Below are 19,234 nucleotides of genomic sequence, written 5' to 3'. Positions count from 1 at the left end.
CGCTGACAATGCCGCTAATATCCGGGACGTGGCGTCGTCATATCACTGGAAAGACATCTGCTGATGATGCAGAGGCTAGAACCACTGAGTGGCAGAGTTGTGCCTCTTGCATTCCTCAAGAAGCCGATTTAGCAAGACGAAGAAATATCGTCTGTCCAATCTACCACCGTAATCGATAGACGGCCAGTCTGTACTCCCACGTCTACGATGAGGGAGAGGCTTGAAGACTTCCTCCAGAGATATGGATTGTCCCCCAGGAAAGGCTTTCTCCCGGATGACGACCCTCTGAGACGCCTGGGGGATCCCTACTATAACCCCTGGGAGGACCTGGTAGCGGACCTTCCCCGACACATTTCGGATGAACGAGCCAGGCGGAAGATCGATATGCTTTCCGTCCTCGATCCAGCTCGATTGATTTCTGAAGCGGAGTGGCGGAGGGCATATGTGATCCTGGGATTCTTGACTCACGCATATATCTGGGAAGGAGAGGAACCATCAGAAGTTCGCCTTTGATACGCTATTTCTGCTCCCGACTGTGCTGACCCTTTGGAGCACAGCGACTCCCACCGCAACTCACATGCCCATTCCTCGCCGTGTCGGAACACCTCGGCCTGCCTCCGACCGCGACGTTTTCAACGCTCAGCCTCTGGAATTTCCGAATGGAATCGCCCAACAAAGATCCAACCAAGCCGGAGAACCTCAAATCGCTCCTGTCCTTCACCAGCACCAGAGACGAAGAATGGTTTTACATGATCTCCACCGCCATCGAGGCCATGGGCGCTCCTCTGATATTGACGATGCTTCGATGTGTGGAGGCTGTGGAAGCCAACAACAACTACATTGTCTTATCGTGCTTACAATCCTTGACAAGCGGCATTCAGGACATCGGGAAACTCCTCCAACGCATGCATGAACGATGCGATCCTCAGGTGTTCTACCACAATGTGCGTCCACTCTGCGCAGGCACCAAAGGGATGGCAGCCGCTGGCTTGCCCCGAGGAGTTTTCTATGACGAGGGCAACGGCCAGGGCCAGTGGAGACAGTACAGTGGTGGCAGCAACGCGCAGAGCTCGCTGATTCAGCTTTTCGATATCTTCCTCTCCGTCGACCACAATACCCCCGGGCGTCAAGAACTTTCGCAGGCTGGGTCAGTCGGAGCACGGGTTCGAACGAAGGGATACCTGCAGGTTGGTCATGCCACCAAGCGCCTGCTTCTGAGTTCTATCCTAACCCATGACAGGAAATGCGGGATTACATGCCCAGGCCACACCGCGAGTTTCTCTCGGCCTTAGAACAGTCGAGCAATGTTCGAGACTATGTATTGACCTACGCCACTGCACCTGCAGCATCAACCGAGCTTGTCGCCGCATACAACGATGCGGTTGCCGCCCTGGCAAATCTCCGCAACATCCACATCCAGATCGTGGCTCGTTACATCGTCATGCCGTCTCGGAGCCCTCCTGCTCCATACATCGTCTCTCGAAAGGGGAAGAACCTAGCAACAGCATGTTCGAAGAATCCGGCGGAAGACGCGGATGGCAATACGTCCGTGACAAGGCAACTCCACGGCACGGGAGGCACGAGTGTGATGCCATTCCTGAAGCGGACTCGCGATGAGACTGCGGGGACTACGATACCGACAGACTGCAGTACCTGAACTTGTACCATGTTTGTCAATTATCACCTGCAGACCGAGGCAGTGGGGTGGGCTGTGAAGAAGACTGATCAGGTATATATCGGTTACTTATCCGAATATCACCGGGCATGCATATCCACCTCTAGATGAGACAACGTGGGTGCTCTGCATTTGAGGTACTCTGCGCTTTCGATCTCAAAAACTTGTTTTCAAGCTCTTCAACATCAATTCTCCATGCCTTTTATCATGTCGGACCGCTCCCAAGAACAAATCCACCCAAGTCAAGTGGGTATGTACATGGTTATATATGACGACGCGAGTCGAACTTTCATCCCATCTAGGATCTAGCTCCCGAGTTCAAGTAAAGAAGACCAACTATTCACATCGATATCCACACGTCCCGAGCTCAAGAGTACGCCACGGTGAGTGAGAGTCGGGCCCCTGCTCTGGCAAGATGGGACGGTACTTGTTCCGCATCATTCAATACTGTACGTCAGTGCCTTCGGCGATCCGCGATTATCCCGCCGGATCTATGCCTCAATCGCCGTAACAAATACTCCGTACCAAGAGGTGCCAAGACACGGTCCGTTAGCTTCTCGCCGCCTCTCCACTACGGAGGCACGCGAGGTTGCAAATTTACCTAACTTCGGTCTCCAGGTCCAGTAGCCGTGACCACGAAGCCGGGAGGCCAAGCGACCAGCTAGCCAGCCACCTCCCGTCAATCGCATGATGGAGAAGCATAAGCTGGAACAACGTGAACGTGGCGTACAGGGGACCCGGAACCCATGCCCCGGCCGACCTGGGGGTACTGTATCCACACGGACCGGAGAGCGGACACGGCACGGAAGATGGAGGAGAGGAGGAAGAACTCTTGCCGGTTTCCGAGCCGGGTCCTGGCGAGAAGCATACCTACCGGCCCCTTTGGACGATATACATATGGCCATGTACACACGTAACTCCGTAGTCGAGTTCTGTTCATGAAGCGATAGAATCGTAATCACATAGATTGAATCGAGTCGAGTTGAATTGAACCGAGTTGTGTCGTCGTTGAAGAGCACTCCATAGACTGCCATCCCACGCATACCCATCCATCTCTGTCGACCTGGCAGAGAGACCGAGCTCGAGATCGACCTAGCAACAGATCGAGCGTGTCGAGACGATCGGAAGCGATTCCAAATTGCTTGCACCCAGCCGAACGGACCCGCCTAGCCCTTCCGCCCGCCGCAAGCCAGCTTCGGGCCCCGTCTCGGTGTCTTTCCATCGTTCTCCCGCGAATTATTCGCATTCGCATTCGCACTCACACTCACACTCACACTCACACTCACACTCACACTCACATACCCCTAGAGGTGGACACGATGGCCCCAGGCATCATCAGCGACGATACCGTCGCCATTGTCAGCACTCCGCTGGAATACGCAAACGACGGTGCCATGCCCTTTGCGAAGACGACCAAGAGTCAACCTTTATTGCCGTCAAAGGAAATATACCCCAACGAGAACAATAGCAACAGCCACAGCAACGGTGCCCTCGACACCGAAGACCACGCCCACGCCCTCGACGCAGCAGACCCACTGCGCGAATTCCGCGCTAAATTCATCATTCCGACGCAGGCGTCGTTGAAAGGGCGAACCTTCCCCTTGCCGTCCCCTGGAGACGCAGCAAATTCCTCCAACGGCAACAAGAGCACCGATCAGGCCATCTACTTCTGCGGCAACTCCCTGGGCCTGCAGCCGAGATGTACGGCTCAATACATCCAAGCCCAGCTCGACACGTGGGCGGCGCTGGGGGTGGGCGGACACTTTGCCGAAGTCGCGCACTCGCCGCTGCGGCCCTGGCAGGCCATGGCCGATGTGGCCGCCGAGCAGTCATGTCGGCTTGTGGGCGCCCGGCCTGGGGAAGTGGCCGTCGCGAACACCCTCACTGTGAATCTGCATTTGCTGATGGCCTCGTTCTATCGGCCCACGACACGACGGAATAAGATCCTGTTGGAGTGGAAAGCTTTCCCCAGCGATCATGTAAGTACCATACGCAGATGATGAGTCTGGGTCTTTCTTTGTGCATTGCGGTATTGCATCAAGTGGGGTGAGGTCCCGGGGCGTGTTGCACTGGTGTGTCGTTTGGCTTGAAGGGGGTTCTGCTGCCTCTTATCAACAAGGGCACGTACTGTGAAGGGTGGCTGCTAATCTGACTCTCTTCACCCACAACAGTATGCAATCGAATCCCAAATCTCGTGGCACGGCCATGACCCGAAAGAAGCGATGATTCTGGTCGAGCCGGACCAAGACCATATCATCTCGACCGAGAAGATCATATCCGTTATCGACATGCATGCCGAGGAGATTGCTCTGATCTTGCTTCCCGGCGTGCAATACTACAGCGGCCAGTTCCTCGACGTGGCGCGCATCACGGCTCATGCCCATTCGCGCGGCTTGGTCATTGGGTGGGATTTGGCGCACGCGGCGGGTAACATGCCCCTCCAGCTGCATGATTGGAGCGTCGACTTCGCCGCTTGGTGCACGTACAAATACATAAACGCCGGGCCCGGGTCGATTGCCGGGCTATTCGTGCATGAGAGGCATGGGAAGGTCGAGTACGCGAATGGCTCGGGCGAGCCCGTGTTCCGCCATCGCTTGACGGGGTGGTATGGCGGGGACAAAGCGTCGCGGTTCCAGATGGACAATAGTAAGTTCGTTCCCGCAGTCCAGTCTCTGGATCTGAAGATGCTGACATTGGTCGTGTTCACCAGAGTTTCGACCCATCGCTGGAGCTGGAGGCTTCCAGATCTCCAATCCATCGGCGATTGATCTGACGGCCTTGTGCGCTTCGCTATCTGTCTTTCGAGAGACCTCGATCCAAGACCTGCGGCAGAAGTCATTGAAATTGACGGCTTACCTGCAACATCTGCTGCTGAAGGATACCCCGACCAGTGACCGAGACCGACCTTTCCGTATCCTCACGCCGCTTGACCCTTCCCAGCGAGGAGCTCAACTCAGCTTGCTGCTCAAGCCGGGCTTACTGGAGAAAGTGGCCGCCAAGTTGGAGGAGGCATGCATAGTGGTGGACCAGAGAAAGCCGGACGTCATCCGCGTTGCGCCTGTGCCGCTGTACAATTCTTACCATGATGTGTGGGTGTTTGTGCGAGTGTTCAAGGAGGCTGTGGGAGTATAATGTAGATAGCTTAAAAGTTGGAGGAGAGGACTTGCTTGACAGGGCTGTACCATTCAGTGTTAGGCCCTCAGAATTCACAGTTGATGTGGTAGACCTGCAGTCGTGGTTTGACAACGGGCAGGAAAATGCATACAATGGAAGCAGGCGAGGTCGGTGTCGATAGAGGATCCAGGGTCGAGCAACACTCTCTAGCTTACGGGTCTCCGGGTTTCCAGCTCGACTTCCAGAAACTCAGGCTGTTCTCGTCCTTCCTTGCCCCATGTACCAACATACCAAAGTCAGGATCGTCGGTGGTACGGTGATGAGCCCTTGTGTTCGCATTAGCAAGAATAGGACAGCACCTAACGGAGTGGTTTGACACAAGTCTCGAGTGAGACTTACAGTATATCCAGAATCGGGTCCTTGTCAACCAATGCTTCTGTCCGGACTCATCACCCACGTTGAACGTGAAGAAGCTCATGCTGAAAATGGTCTGTCACACCGTTAGGCTTGGTGCCAGCGATTCGATTTCCCGGGATGTCAAGCACGTACGCACACAAACGTCGCGGGTAGGAAAGCGAGGGTGACCGCAGCGATCGTCTTCGTTTCGGCACTATCCCTTCTTGCTGCGCTGCTCGTAGAGGCCGTGTGTCTACTAATCAGCACCGTCTCCCGGCTATCCGGCTGCACCACGAGGTTTAAGCCCTGCCTAGTGTCAGACGTCGTTTCGGTAGTGTCTACTGGCCTACCAGGTTGATCTCGTTGGACAGTCTTTCCTTGAGAGATTGTGCGCGGCGTCCCAGGTACTGCAAAATTCCAAGCCAGAAGATCATTTGGTTGTAGAGACAGTTGGACTTGACTGGTGTCGTCCCTGTTGCATCGGGGCATCCACACATCCCGGTGCGATGTTCACCCAGCCAATGTGGCGACCGTGTCGACAGCAACAGCGACTATCTCGCACGCATGGATGATGTGACGCGCGAGGTCATAAGTTGGGCGAAATCCGGTGCCGTTTCAACATTATTGGGGCCCAATCGTCTCTTCGCCCAGTGAGTTCCTAGTCAGTGGGGGCATTTCAACGTGGCAGACGACAAGCCTTACCTTGTCGATGCCCCCGTATTTCGTACCGTACGGTCTATATGGATACATCGTACAGTTTGACCGCCTCTCCAATGATCAAGCATTGGAGCGCCGCCATGCAAATCTGTGGGAAGCCCCTTTCGCACACTGGCATTCAATGCTTGTCGGAGGTTCTTTTGAGATATTGAGGGCGTCTTAGAACAAAATGCTACTGCCGCGCCACCGGGATGAATGCATACGTGGAAGCCCATCTCATCCCAGTGATGATCTTTTTTTTTTGAGACGCATTGACGCCTCCTTCCATCTGCTTGATGAAGAATTGACACCATGATGCCGATGTTGATGGACGTGTTACAGGCCGGTCTTTCTCGCAGTACAGGTTGTGGGATAGTTACAGTCCATCACTTCCTTGTTGTCATCTTGACGATGTCGGGCGCTGCCTGCGTAGCCATTGGCCTGGCGGCAGGTTTGAGTCCACACCATGGACGGGTACGCCCACTTGTCACACAAAAGGTCCCTAAGCCTCGAGTGCTTGTCGGAAACCGACCGTTCTGCGAAGCTGAGCAGTATCAGTTTACCATGGCTCGCCCCTAGGCGGAACAGACGTTACAGGACTTGAACACCTTGCTGCGGTGGCTTCTATGATCGATGAGCTACTCCGGCCCTTGATCTCTATACTCTGGCGACTGATGCAAAGGAATTCTTTGGCCTGGACGGAATTTTCTTCATACTCGCCATCACCTACAGCTCCCACTCCGGTTATGAGCATGATCATATTCATCTGACGGAGGAGGCCTCACCCCTTGTCGGATCACCTCGAAGGACGCCATCGTCGACCGACGTCCAAGTCACCAGCAAGAATCGTCCTCTGTGAACTTTCAAGAAGAATAATGACAGAGATGACAAAGCTGAGTGCTCAGGCTGAAATGTATCTGACGCGGCTTAGATGCACGGGAAGAAATAGCGAACGACGTACATCTGCTCCCTACCAATGGTGAGGCTGGAGCTGCCTTGCATTAGACTGGTCTTGAGATACTGACGCTCACGCCGTGTTGAGCGTCCGCTCAGCCTCAACAGACCGTACACCTCGTCTGGCCCCAGGGCAGCGCGAGAAGTAGATCGTGTTGCACTGTTCACATAGGGGCGATGCTGTTCAAGAATAGACGATGCTGGACCGTGGTGAATCAGGTTGGCTTACAGTGTCCCTCCACAGGGACATTTCCCTTTCCGGTGACACCTTCCGCCATACCTTCTTCGACCTCGTCGACCTCCAAACTACGGTCCGAGGCTCACGAAGCTTCCACGGGCTGCCGAACAGTGAGTATCAATGCAGTCCGGCTTCAAGGGCAGACTCGCAAAGGTTACACGATTGTTTAAAGACTGACGTCCCTTCTATGTAGAGTGGAGGTACATTCGCCTTACACCAGTGTCTGTCTTATTCTGCTCAAGCACGCACGCCCAGAGCTTCTTCGCTGGCAGAGAGATTGCTGGTGAGATGATCATGATGTTTAGAGAGTGGACAAGCAGGCTCGCAGTCGACGGCGACATATGCATGACCTCTACTCCGTACTCCACGAAGCGGCAACATAAGCTGGGACTCGCAGCTACAAGGTGTCAACATAGAACGTAATCAGTCGTCAAAGGAACATATTCATTTTGTATGCCTATCCACACGCAGTAGAACACTCGGGAGCGCTGTTCGCTCTCGTCACAACCTGCCAGCACTAGATCTTTCCCAAGACAAGAAACCCAGGACCCTACCACTCCAGATGCGCTCGCGCTTCTTTTGTTCTCTGACAATTCCTGGCTGGAAGCCGCCTCATCTTTCTGTTGTTTGTACTCTCGTCAAGGGAGGTTGATCGCTCAAAACAGGCTTGACAAACACAAGGTTCGAAGGACATCATCCATCGCATATTAGACTATTCTAAGTTGACTGCAAGAGAAACGCCGCTTGACCCAATGCTTTAGATGAAGAAGATAGCGGCGAACAGTGCACCGAGACCAGCGAGGGGTGTGGCAGGGCCGAAGGTCACGGCAGCATTTCCATTTGAGTCGCCTGAGCTGGTACCAGTCGAAGCAGTACCACCGCCAGTGGCAGTTGGGTTGGTCTCGGGGTTGGCCTTGCTGGTCAGGCAAGTGTTGACGCCCTTGATGACGCCGTTGTCGTGAGCCGAGTCAAACAACTCGCAGATAGTGGCGTTGGTGGAGGTAGTCTGCACATTGGATCCACCTCGGACATCGGTGAGCTTGGGCATGGCCACGCTAAACGCCAGGTCAGTATCACGCACACACAGGGAAAACGGAGCCTTTGCATCTTACCTGTTGAAAGTACCTGCGAAGTCGAGAGCACCAACGATGGTTGCCAACTTAGGGAGTCCATTAATCGCCTTAAGATTGGTGTTGTTTGCAACCAAGAAACCACCCCCGATAGTGGTGAGGGCCGGGAACGCGAAGCTGGTCAAGCTGGGGCTGTCCACGAAAGCCAAAGTACCGCCGGTAGTTGTCAGATTCGGCGCAGAGAACGTCTTGAAGGTGTCGGAATAGAATCCCATGGAACCTCCGACAGTGGCTAGAGAGGGCATGTCAATCTTGCTGACATTTCGGAAGGTCAGGTTGGCGGCACTCTCGAGATTGGGGAAGCTGATGGACAAGTCACGACCATTGGCGGAGAAAGAAAGGGCGTTGGTCACGTTCTTCAGGTCGTTGACGTTGACATCAGTGAGGTAAGGGTTGTTGTTGATGTTGAGCGTCGCCACTGCAGACAGCTCGATACCGTTAATGTTGTTCAATTGGGTGTTCGAGATGTAAACTGAGTTCGCTCTCTGGATGCCTTGAGCCATATTAAGGCTCTGTAGAGCAGGAAGGCCGATCCATTCAATAGTGTTCACCCCGGTGAGGGAACTGAATTGGAGGTTGGAGAGAATTGTGAGGTCTTCCAAGTGCCATGTGCCCTGGATGGTATTGATCTGGTCCGAGGTGATCGAGGTCAACAGCGTAGCATTGAGGCAGGTGAAATCACCCGTGATCTGTTGCACACCATTGATGGCGATAATGCCTTGAGCTGTTGGATCAATGATGATGTCTCCGTCGTATGTCTCGCAACCGGCAATCGAATCGGCGTCGGCGCTCGATACAATGGTGATCGAGGGACCATCACAGATATCTCTGCTTTGGGCTGGGACAGTGTTAGCTTCTGTTGATTCGTGCACATGTGTAGCCAGCTCTTGAACAGGTCTAAGATTTCTGCTGCTCGCTGAAATAGCACGTACCAAAGACAGAGCTCGCCAGCGCCAGGGAGGGAAGGATGACTTTCGAGAAGACCATTTTGAATGTATGAATCGGCGGAAGAGCTGCAGTTCGGTTAGCAGACGTACCTCATGGACGCGCACTTCGCAGGGATACGTGTGTTCAGAGGTCACAAAAATGACTCGTAGACGAGCGACGCGAGTGACCGACGCGAAGCTGCTGGGGAGCAACGCCGTGGAAGAAGGCCGGACTCACCAGATATGCAATATTAAAGACGATAGAAGGTGAGAAGCTGGGCCGCAGCAAGTCGTAAGAACTTTTGCAGTAAGAGAATTAAGCTGTTGACTCGGTGGTGGAAGACAACAAGGGCGAGGTAAAAAAGGCTTCAGCGAGGGAGAAGCTGGGTTTGTTGATTGTTGTTGCTCGAAATGTTAACACAACACAGCCGACGGCAGGAGCGACTCTCTTGACTCGAGATGTCGACGCGTGACTGGCTTCCTGAAATAAAGAGGATATGGAAGAAAAAGGTCAAAGGAGCAGCAACGACAGACTGTTGTGCGTGAGTGAGCGTAAAGAAGGGAGAGGCAGGAAAATACACGCCTGTAGAAAAGGGAGTGCCCTGGCAATTGAAGGATTGGCGAGCCGGAAGAATGGATTGGGTTGGCAGGGAGGCGGATGATTGGCCAGATGTATGCCAGAGGACCTCCGAAATGGCCTGCTTGGACTTCCGGCCTGGCTGGTCAGTGGCTCTGCCTTTGCCCGCTCGGCGGGTTCTGACCCGCAGTCAGGGGCCACCGCTTGCCTGGATGGTGGGTAGCTGGCCACCACCGGCGGGTTGAGCAAGGGAAGCTGCAGCAGCGGTGCGGCAGCCAGTGGTCGGGTTTCTGGGTGGCTGCCGCACTGGCGGCTTCGGGTGGAGACGTGGGGTTAGATGTGCATCATTAGCGTATATCTAGCAAGAAAAGGAGATGGCTTTGGTACCCGTATTGTCACGGGTAAGCTCCACAATCTGTATGGTCTCGATCTTCCGCCAACCCAGTTTTGTGCTTCAGCCACCTCATGCAAAGCCAACCCACGCAAACGCATGTGCCATCCCTCGGTCTGCAAGACAACACTTGGAAGAACCTCAACAGACGCTCGATCTGAGACATAAAATGTTTGAGTGTGTCGGAATGCGGCAGAAGCTGCCAATTTTCGTTGTCGTCTCTCACAGTGAAAACCACAGAACAAGTTGTACATGGTTAAGATCTGATCACGATAAAACTTCCGTGTGCGGAGTACGGTACTGAGTTATCCCTATTAGGAGAAGCATTGATAACACTCGGTAAGACTTCGATTTCGCTTGCTTAATTTCTTGTGATGACCACGGAACATTCGCTGCGAACTATCGGTCCACATGCTGCTGTAAACGCAAAACCCATGCATGCTTGATATCGCCGCTCTCCACCACAGCACAAAGCTTCCACCGAGAACTTTGGCAGAATTCCTTGATTCACCTTCTAGGCTTTTCTGTCAACCGCGTGGACTTTTCAGTTCAAAGTGCTTCACAGACAGCAAACACCTCAACGTGGCCTGGAGTCAATACAAAGTGCAATCAGCAGCGTCTCCTCTGTATGAGAACCGATATCTCAAGATCAGAGTCCTTGCCTGGCTTCAGCCGGGTTCCAGGCGCAGTCGGCTGTGGGGAGGTCGAATATCAAACTCCTCTTGGATCGGTGCTTCAAAGATTGCTGATCAGTGTGTCTCGTCATCATCGACATTTTTGATATCGCGCCTCTGCACGCGTCCAACTTCACAAGCGCGCAAAAGACTGGTTCGTTTGTGCGCATCAGGATGTGCAATTGCCCCATTGGTGAGAGCTTCGCCACACTTGTTGCACCATTGACTTTAGCGCATTTTTAATGACAGTACAATACCAAGCCACATGCAGGCATGCCGGCCGGCTTTCCACAGCAGAGATAGAGCTATACCTTGTTGAGGCGGCCACTTTCGATATGTTGGCTTTCAATTTCCACGAGATCCGCCGTTGTTGAGCGAGATTGTGATGAGGTGAGGATCATGACCTCGATGGCGCTCGACGTAGAAAACATGCTGGAAAGCTCTCAAATTCTACCGATACAGATGGACGACAACTTGTGCGGGAACAGTTCATGTCGAGAGTACGAGTCATTTGTGTGAGGATGCACTCAGGGATGGCACGCAGTCTGGTGGACGCGTAACACGCTTAACCTTTTACAAACCGAGCGCTCGGATCAAGGTCGGAGTAACTGCCGCAACATGCCTTTCTGCATATATCGCACGACATGACACGTTCTTTGATGCAATTACCCGAGGACCGTCTTAACTGAGGAAATCTTGGAGACACCAACTGATGCTTGGTGGCCTGTAGAAGCACTCAAGAACAAGTTCGTGGACCCCGGTGGTGGGGAATATGCGATGGCTCGAAAGCCATAACAGACTGGCTTACCTCAGCCACTTGTGCACCAGCCACAAGATCGGGGCGCGACCAGGCACCGAAACGCGCCAGCCAATGAAATCTGACATTGGAAGTGACCTCCAGGATGGCATATCGTCACTTTTGACGACCGCCAGCAAGGTAAGTCTTCTTCTTGTCGGGTTGTGTCCAAGTACGTTACTGCAATCCCTACACTCGACAGGCTCGGGAACGCAGCCTCAACCTCTTCATATTGGTCACTCGTTGAATGCTTCTAAGCTCTTTGATCATGTCCGTCCGTCGATCTACACGGATCGCATCGATCCCTACCACAGTAGTGACAGAAAAGGCTGCGACCCACGTCAATGCGTCAAAGAAGCGGCCAGCAGGCACTCAAGCGCGGAGTATCCCAGCGAAAAAGCAAAGGTCTGCCGAAGACAATGAGCAGAAAGGCATTGAAGTTTCAGAGCAGACGAATCTCCTGGTCAACGGAGCGGCCAAGGACGAGCCCGAGTTTAAAGTGCCAGTGACACCAGCAAAGAAGACTGCTAGACGCAGCACACCTTCCAAAGCAAAGCACCCTCCACTGACACCCACTCCAAGCCTCGTCAACGTCATCCGAGCGCCGTACAGCTCAGGGGACGTCGAGGACGCAGCTCCACCCCCTGACCGCCCTGTAGGACCGCATATCACCAATGCGCCTCTCATAACCCCGGGAGGCACCCAGCATGTCGCGTATGAAGACACTCTCCCGGATTCGACACCCTCAAAGACAGGACTGCCTCGCCCCACAGCAACAGCAAACACCGTCCTGGACCAAGCGTGCGCACACCTCATCAGCGTAGACCCGCGTTTCGAAGCCATCATAGCACAACACCCGTGCCATATCTTCAGCGCGAAAGGGCTCGCCGAGATCATTGACCCTTTCCGCTCCCTATCCAGCGGAATCATGGGCCAGCAAGTCTCGGGAGCCGCGGCGAAGTCGATCAAGAACAAATTCATCGCGCTGTTCAACGAGGGCCAAGATCCCGAAAAGGCCCGGTTTCCGACCCCAGCTCAAGTTGCCGCCACGGATATCGGACGGCTGCGATCGGCCGGCCTCTCTCAACGCAAAGCAGAGTATATTCAAGGCCTGGCCCAGAAATTCGTGTCAGGGGAGCTCACCAACGATATGCTCATGAAGGCCTCTGACGAGGAAGTCATGGAGAAGTTAATCGCCGTGCGCGGACTAGGCAAGTGGTCTGTCGAGATGTTTGCTTGTTTCGGCCTCAAGCGGCTCGATATTTTGAGCACGGGCGATCTAGGTGTCCAGCGAGGAATGGCTGCATTCTTTGGCAAAGACGTCAAGAAGTTGAAGGTCAAAGGGGGCGGGAAGTGGAAGTATATGAGCGAGCAGGATATGCTGGACAAGAGTGCGCCGTACGCGCCGTACCGGAGTTTATTCATGTGGTATATGTGGAGGGTGGAGGATGTGGACGTTGAAGTTCTGGCACAGTAGAATATGTGTAGCATTCTCGCGAGTAACTGTATTAAGGATAGAGACTCGGTTATCTCCTTGGTGTATGGGACACATAACCGCGAACCGTAACTATTTGGTGCAGTCCGAGAGCCTGTTCACTTTCTAAGCCTCGTCACACCAGCTACACCAGATTCCACTACAGCAAAGCTTTTACGGGATCTGCAAGCCAACTGCGAGCACAGAACGTTGCAAGTTATCAATCAACTTCCCCTTGGTTTTGATTTCGAGGCCTTCCTCTCTGTATGATATGTACAGTATTTAGCATTGAAACTCCTTGCGATCCGGCCGCTTGACCAGGCGAGATCGGCTGCTCATGACTTCTTTCTCGGCTCGACAATCATACTCTCCAAGTCGGCACGCTCCTTCTCTTCTCTCTCAATCTCCTCGATGATGGGACTTAGGTAGGGGATATCCTGCGGAGACATATATCAGAATAGTTCAGGCGTACAAATTACGCGCTCTTACATCTTCGGGCTTCGTATGTTCTGCAGGTGGAAGTAGGTGGTGTGAAAGCGAGCACTGCGAATTCCCATTAGCGTGTCTTCCCCTCCTCTCGTTAAAAGGTAGTGGTACTTGGAAAGCTCTTCTGAGGCGGAAGACTCGGTCGTATGCTTCTTTGGGTGGCAGCCTCTTTAGCGCCAGCTGAACAATGTCGTTTTCTTCGGGGATCAAGTCGTCATGGCGTAGGCCTGCAACTCGAGGTCAATACGGGATTGCTTTCACAGCGACTGAAGCTATTCTCTTTGACGGGTGTACTGACCCAATGATCTGTAGCCAGCTGTGTTGGCGTACCAGTTGGCAAAGGGCATCATCCACCGCTTGAGCCATGGCCGCTTGAGGATGTAGGGGGCTAGAGAAGGACCGGACATGTTGGGCTTGAGGACGTCGTGCTGTTTGGTGCTCTACCTAGGGAAATGGTAGAAATCAATTGCGCGCAGTCGACTGACCCTGGCCGGAGCTCTGTCGTCGGCCAATGGAGGCATTCTGAGTGGAGCTTGGCAATTGGTTCGTTCGGAAGGGAAGCTTGACCGACTGCATCATTGCTCATCGCTCATCGCTCTCCGCCTCCTCACCAACTCCGGCAAGAACGTTCACCCATCACATCATCCTCCGCTTCCCCATCATTATCACCTCAGCTCAACTTCATCCTGCACTGTCTTGGACCCAGTTGATCTCGCCAAACTTACACTTCCTTTATGGCTGCCTCTGTCACTCGTTGACGGGGCTCCGCTGCTCTGTCTGGCCGGCTACTCACCGGCTCCGGACCCCGCAGTTTCACAACTCAACTGAACGGTCCGACGGTCAAGGCGGTCACGGTGCGACTGACACCACTGCTCACATTCATCTCCACCTTGCCGCCATGAGCTGGTCATATGGGCCACAATTTTCGCCGCGCTCTTGACAAAGACATTGCTACCGACTCCTTATCATCCAATGTCCTTCGACCGAGACCCCGAACAGACTCCTGCTATCTTGTCTCCCCAATCAGTCAGTCAAGCTCAATATGCAACCCCAACCGACGGTAGCAACTTCCCATCCACAATGTCTTCGACGTCGTCGCGAGATTCCTTCACGGCCCGCATCCAGATACACTCGACACAAGTTCCGAAGGCGTGGATCTCGCCCATCTGCGGTGCCGGCGCAGGTCTGGCATCCGGCATCGTCACCTGTCCCCTCGACGTCATAAAAACAAAGCTACAAGCACAAGGCGGCTTTAACACCAGGACGGCCAAAAATCCTTATGGTAATACGCAGCAGCTGTACAAAGGGATCCTTGGCACCGGGAGTGTCATATGGCGGGAAGAGGGCATTCGTGGCATGTACAGAGGCCTGGGTCCCATGCTACTGGGCTATTTGCCAACATGGGCTGTGTATCTGACAGTTTATGAGAATACTCGGGAATACTGGTACGATCAATGTGGCAGTTGGTGGATGGCCCGGTGTTATTCCTCCCTAACCGCCGGCGCCTGTTCAACCATCTTGACCAATCCTATCTGGGTCATCAAGACAAGGTTGATGTCTCAGTCCGCAAAGACCCCTAGCGCCAGCGACGGCATGCGAGCCCCCTGGCATTACACCTCCACTCTTGACGCTGCCCGCAAGATGTATCGCACCGAGGGCATTCGGTCCTTCTATTCCGGTCTGACCCCGGCACTGTTGGGACTGACCCATGTCGCGGTACAATTCCCTTTGTACGAGTATTTCAAGATGAAGTTCACCGGCTATGGTATGGGTGAACACCCACCCGAAGACAGCACCTCAAACTGGATTGGCATCTCCGCTGCCACATTCTTCAGCAAGATCTGCGCCAGTACGGCCACCTATCCTCACGAAGTCCTTCGCACTCGACTACAAACCCAGCAGCGGAGATCAGCCATGACCACATCCGACGGCATGAAAGTCCAGCAAAAGTATCTGGGTATTCTCCACATGTGCAAAGCCATCCTCAAACAGGAAGGATGGCGCGCCTTCTATGCGGGCATCGGCACGAATCTGATAAGAGCAGTTCCAGCCGCCATGACCACTATGCTCACATACGAGTGGCTACGCAACGTCATTACGCGAACGCAGGAGAAAGGCGAGCAGCTGAAGAAGCCGGTTGACGGGTACCCGGAGTGACAGAAGACCGGTCTTGTTCACAACCACTTCACCTGCATTGTCTGAAACCGTCGAGCGGCCCTGCACCCAAGATGATGTTGTGGAGGTCTTTCGAGCTACACATCGACTTCCTGACATACGATCGAATCGACCTTGGACAGAAGACTTCTCCGCATCCCTGGCCGGTCCCACTCGAAGCCAGCATGAAACACTAGAAGTCAATCTCCATTCGAGACGCTCTGCTTGGAGGGTCTCTCAAGCTCCGATGCGGCGAATGGTCATCACGGAGAACAGTGTCGACGGTAGCGCGGTGCCCGGGCTGTGACCAGGCGGATACGATTGGCGCTATCGAAAGTGTTCCCTGCCACACTATTGACGAGGTCGATGTTGACGAGGGAGCTCGACATCCACATCGAAAGGTCCAGCAAGGGAAGAGAAATGGAAAGGAATAGATGGTCAACCGAACAGGGCTTGAATGAGCATAGAAAACCGGGGCTTGGACAGGCGCGGTCACTCCCGGGCGCTTGGAAAAATGTATACCTCGCCAGTCTCAGAGAGTTTGTCTGTGAGAGCCCGTGCTGACCCGAGCAATGGGCGAGATGATGCTGATACTTGTCCGCGAAACACTGACATGGAACCAAGAGCGTCAGGAGCTACATTATAACGTACTTTCGGGTTACGGCCATAGCACAAGGCTGCTACGAGCCGATCCGCAGATGATTGAAAATGAACTTGAATACCTCTGGCTGGCTCCTTCGTGAGCGCGCTACGGCAAGATTTGCCTTCTTAATGAGCCTACGGGCCACGGAGACCTTGGCTCATCTAGACTGTGAACCAGGGCCATGTTGGCCAAGCGGTTTCAGCGACAATGCGACTACGTACAGTAGGACAAGTCACTTTCTAGCTCGTTCTCGGCGTTGTTGTTTCTCAAGCTTCCTCAGATCTTTCATATTGTTGCTCATCGGCTCGCTCGACAGCTAAACCTGGAGGGAACCTGTGTGAAGCGACCAAGGCGTAGACGCAGGCAAGTCGCCTTGTCCAGTCATCAATGAGTGCAATTGTACTGTAGTCCCCCCTTCCTGTGTCCCCTTTCTTCACCGAGCTCTCGTTTCTCAAATGTGAGAATTTTCTCGCTCAAAGGTCCAAAATCCTCCTACCCGGAAACGCGGGCTTCGGCTCCATCACATTTCCACATCGGTTACCGCTCCGGTGTTGTGTTTTGTGTGGGCCGAGGCGTTTTGGGAGGTTTTGCACTCTGGATGAGTGAGGAAGCATCTTTGGGTGAAGTCCACCAATGTACCAACCAGTACAGTGGCTGTCTGGACTCTGGTGACCATGGGTTAATTTAATTTACGGCTCACTCACGTTTCGACACATGAGTTTCCCAACCAATGTGTCTGCGGAGCGTTTGAAAGGTCTGACTTTTTTGAATGGGTAATTAAGCAAGAAAGCATCTTCGGGCAGTCTACCCTGGTGTAATTACTGGTACTGTGGCTGTCAGAACTTGATGTCACCGGCGCGGGCGGGCGTCCCACGCTGATGAAGTGAGGGTGGGGTTCCATGGTACTGCGGACCCGGTTCAGGCGAACAGACTGCAAGGAAGTGCCTCGAGTATAGGTGATTGATTAGCTACTGCAATGTCGGTGCAAGTTCCGCCCTTGAAACCCAATCTCACGTCCCTCGTCTGATAGCCGCGCAGAAGGAAGTTGGAACACAGATCACCAAACTCAGGCCATTCGAGCTCGAGGGCACGACGTCGAGACGTGATAATCACCAGACCAGAGTGTGTCCCCAGCGAGATAGGTTAGCCTTCACATTGAACGCCACAGAGGCTCCCGACGCCGTGGAACAAAGACACCCAGGCTCCGACTGTGAATTCAGGACAAACCGAAAGGACAACATAGTCTTCCACCGAGAAGAGAGGACGAAGCGGCGGATCCTGCATAGGGAACGTATCGACACTGCTGCCATTCATGGAACGAAGCAGCCACCTAGCTCGGGAGCTCGGCTTGGCCTGAAGAAGGTGTGTAGTCAGGGCAGAAACAGACACCTCGGGTGTGGGCATGTCATTTGTTACTGTAGGTCGTGCTCACTCAGAACATGCATGCCTCACTCTCCAGCACAGCCTGGGGAACAGTGAACACCAAATGAATTAGTACTCGGTACATGCAGTCAGTACGGGCACAAGTAAACTGTCTCGGTTGTCGTTCTGGCCGAGGCTGCCAGGCATAATTATAAGCGTCGCGTAGGACAGGACGCACACACCGTAGCATGCGGTGACGGATGCTGGAGCAGATGCTGGAGCGGATGCTGGAGCGGATGCTGGATGCTGGATTCCGAATGCTGGACGCATCTCAATACAGTACTGATGTCGATAATATCGATATTGATGTCGATGTTGGGTGATGTGCCATCGCGATCACATACAGTACGCAGGAGTAGAGAACACGGACCACTAGGTGTGGAATAGTGGCCGAGTCCGAGTACCTACGACATAAGGCAAGTGCCCTGCACTTTTAGTCTGGACCACATAGAGAAAAGGAGAAGAGAGGCAGGAGAGGATGGGAGAACGAGTGGAGAGAGGGGGGGCATTCGTTGGGCTCGTTTCTCAACGTGATGCTCACTCGGCACAACATGAGTAGTAGGATGAGCTAACTGCCCTGCGATTTTCGGCTTGGACTACGGGGTAAGAGCAAGGAGAAGGAGAGGAGAAGGGAGCCAGGTCATTGGGCATCATTCTTAGCCTCATGGTCAGTCGATCCGAGTACGGAGTACATACCCCGTACTTTCAGCACATGGGGGACACACCGACTCCGCTGTACACCCTTCTAAGGAGTACCGTGGTATGACAAGACTGATTCGGGGTCCGAAACTGCCCTGCAATTTTAGCCTTGATGAAGCGGGTGCCTGTGGAGACAATGCAGCCTGATGCCCCTCCTATCTATCGTGGCTTTAAGGGAGAAAGGCACAGTGCAGCTTGGTGGACATACCCATAGGACTATGCAGGAGGAGATACAATGTGAATCTCATGATACGGGGATCATCTTCCATATCGGTACATATTACCAGCGCACCGGACATGGTGGTACGGCACGAGGCTACCCGGTAACCAGCCAGGATGTTCCCAGTTAGGTAGGTATGGACTGTACTGTAGTTCACACACAGCAAGCACATACTACACAGCCACGGAATAAGGAACCCAGAATCTAGAATTGCTCTGGCCGTTACCCCCGTATACACCTAGATAGATAGGTAACTCCGCCTGTGGGTTGCCGTGATCTTTGGATAGCAATGCTGGCAAAGTCCGCCCAGTGTGTGACCTGCAAGAGGCGATACTCCGTGCGAGGCTTGGAGACATGGTGCGTCCCAGTATCATAGAATGCGAGCGCACGCTCCAGGCTGCCCTGCAATTTTAGCCCGGGTGAAAGGTCTGGCTACAGGACATGATGTAATGTAAGGTACTGACCAGGTCGTCCATGACTTCGTCACATCAGCTGGGTATCAGCGGTTATTGGCGGATGATGTGCCCTGCAATTTTAGCCCGGGTGGAAGGTCTGGCTACACAGTACCG

General features: G+C 53.7%; 7 protein-coding genes across 7 annotated transcripts; 4 read left to right on the top strand and 3 right to left on the bottom strand.

Moving 5' to 3' along the window:
- Positions 1–207: 207 nt before the first annotated feature.
- On the top strand, positions 208–1,657 carry A1O7_06454 (uncharacterized protein; the record flags this gene model as incomplete). Its single annotated transcript, XM_007760456.1, has 3 exons — positions 208–501; positions 558–1,187; positions 1,241–1,657. 3 exons carry the CDS (start codon positions 208–210, stop codon positions 1,655–1,657), a joined length of 1,341 nt encoding a protein of 446 aa, XP_007758646.1.
- Positions 1,658–2,994: 1,337 nt separating this feature from the next.
- On the top strand, positions 2,995–4,807 carry A1O7_06453 (kynureninase; the record flags this gene model as incomplete). The annotated part of the gene is made up of 3 exons (XM_007760455.1): positions 2,995–3,654; positions 3,847–4,321; positions 4,386–4,807. The coding sequence occupies 3 exons, from the start codon at positions 2,995–2,997 to the stop codon at positions 4,805–4,807; spliced, it is 1,557 nt and encodes a 518-aa protein (XP_007758645.1).
- A 193-nt stretch (positions 4,808–5,000) lies between these two features.
- Positions 5,001–5,682, bottom strand: A1O7_06452 (uncharacterized protein; the record flags this gene model as incomplete). Its single annotated transcript, XM_007760454.1, has 5 exons — positions 5,001–5,027; positions 5,081–5,115; positions 5,189–5,279; positions 5,339–5,491; positions 5,536–5,682. 5 exons carry the CDS (start codon positions 5,680–5,682, stop codon positions 5,001–5,003), a joined length of 453 nt encoding a protein of 150 aa, XP_007758644.1.
- A 2,148-nt stretch (positions 5,683–7,830) lies between these two features.
- Positions 7,831–9,190, bottom strand: A1O7_06451 (uncharacterized protein; the record flags this gene model as incomplete). The annotated part of the gene is made up of 3 exons (XM_007760453.1): positions 7,831–8,128; positions 8,186–9,041; positions 9,136–9,190. 3 exons carry the CDS (start codon positions 9,188–9,190, stop codon positions 7,831–7,833), a joined length of 1,209 nt encoding a protein of 402 aa, XP_007758643.1.
- Positions 9,191–11,835: 2,645 nt separating this feature from the next.
- A1O7_06450 (DNA-3-methyladenine glycosylase II) lies at positions 11,836–13,044 on the top strand (the record flags this gene model as incomplete). The annotated part of the gene is made up of 1 exon (XM_007760452.1): positions 11,836–13,044. One exon carries the CDS (start codon positions 11,836–11,838, stop codon positions 13,042–13,044), a length of 1,209 nt encoding a protein of 402 aa, XP_007758642.1.
- A 332-nt stretch (positions 13,045–13,376) lies between these two features.
- A1O7_06449 (ubiquinol-cytochrome c reductase subunit 7) lies at positions 13,377–13,934 on the bottom strand (the record flags this gene model as incomplete). The annotated part of the gene is made up of 4 exons (XM_007760451.1): positions 13,377–13,478; positions 13,531–13,584; positions 13,639–13,754; positions 13,826–13,934. The coding sequence occupies 4 exons, from the start codon at positions 13,932–13,934 to the stop codon at positions 13,377–13,379; spliced, it is 381 nt and encodes a 126-aa protein (XP_007758641.1).
- A 673-nt stretch (positions 13,935–14,607) lies between these two features.
- A1O7_06448 (uncharacterized protein) lies at positions 14,608–15,684 on the top strand (the record flags this gene model as incomplete). Its single annotated transcript, XM_007760450.1, has 1 exon — positions 14,608–15,684. The coding sequence occupies one exon, from the start codon at positions 14,608–14,610 to the stop codon at positions 15,682–15,684; it is 1,077 nt and encodes a 358-aa protein (XP_007758640.1).
- Positions 15,685–19,234: the final 3,550 nt, after the last annotated feature.

The sequence above is a fragment of the Cladophialophora yegresii genome (assembly GCF_000585515.1).
Source record: "Cladophialophora yegresii CBS 114405 chromosome Unknown aczIN-supercont1.4, whole genome shotgun sequence".
Taxonomy (NCBI): Eukaryota; Fungi; Ascomycota; class Eurotiomycetes; order Chaetothyriales; family Herpotrichiellaceae; genus Cladophialophora; species Cladophialophora yegresii.
Note: the sequence above shows the minus strand (reverse complement) of the source record. Positions and strands in the feature narration are given on the sequence as shown.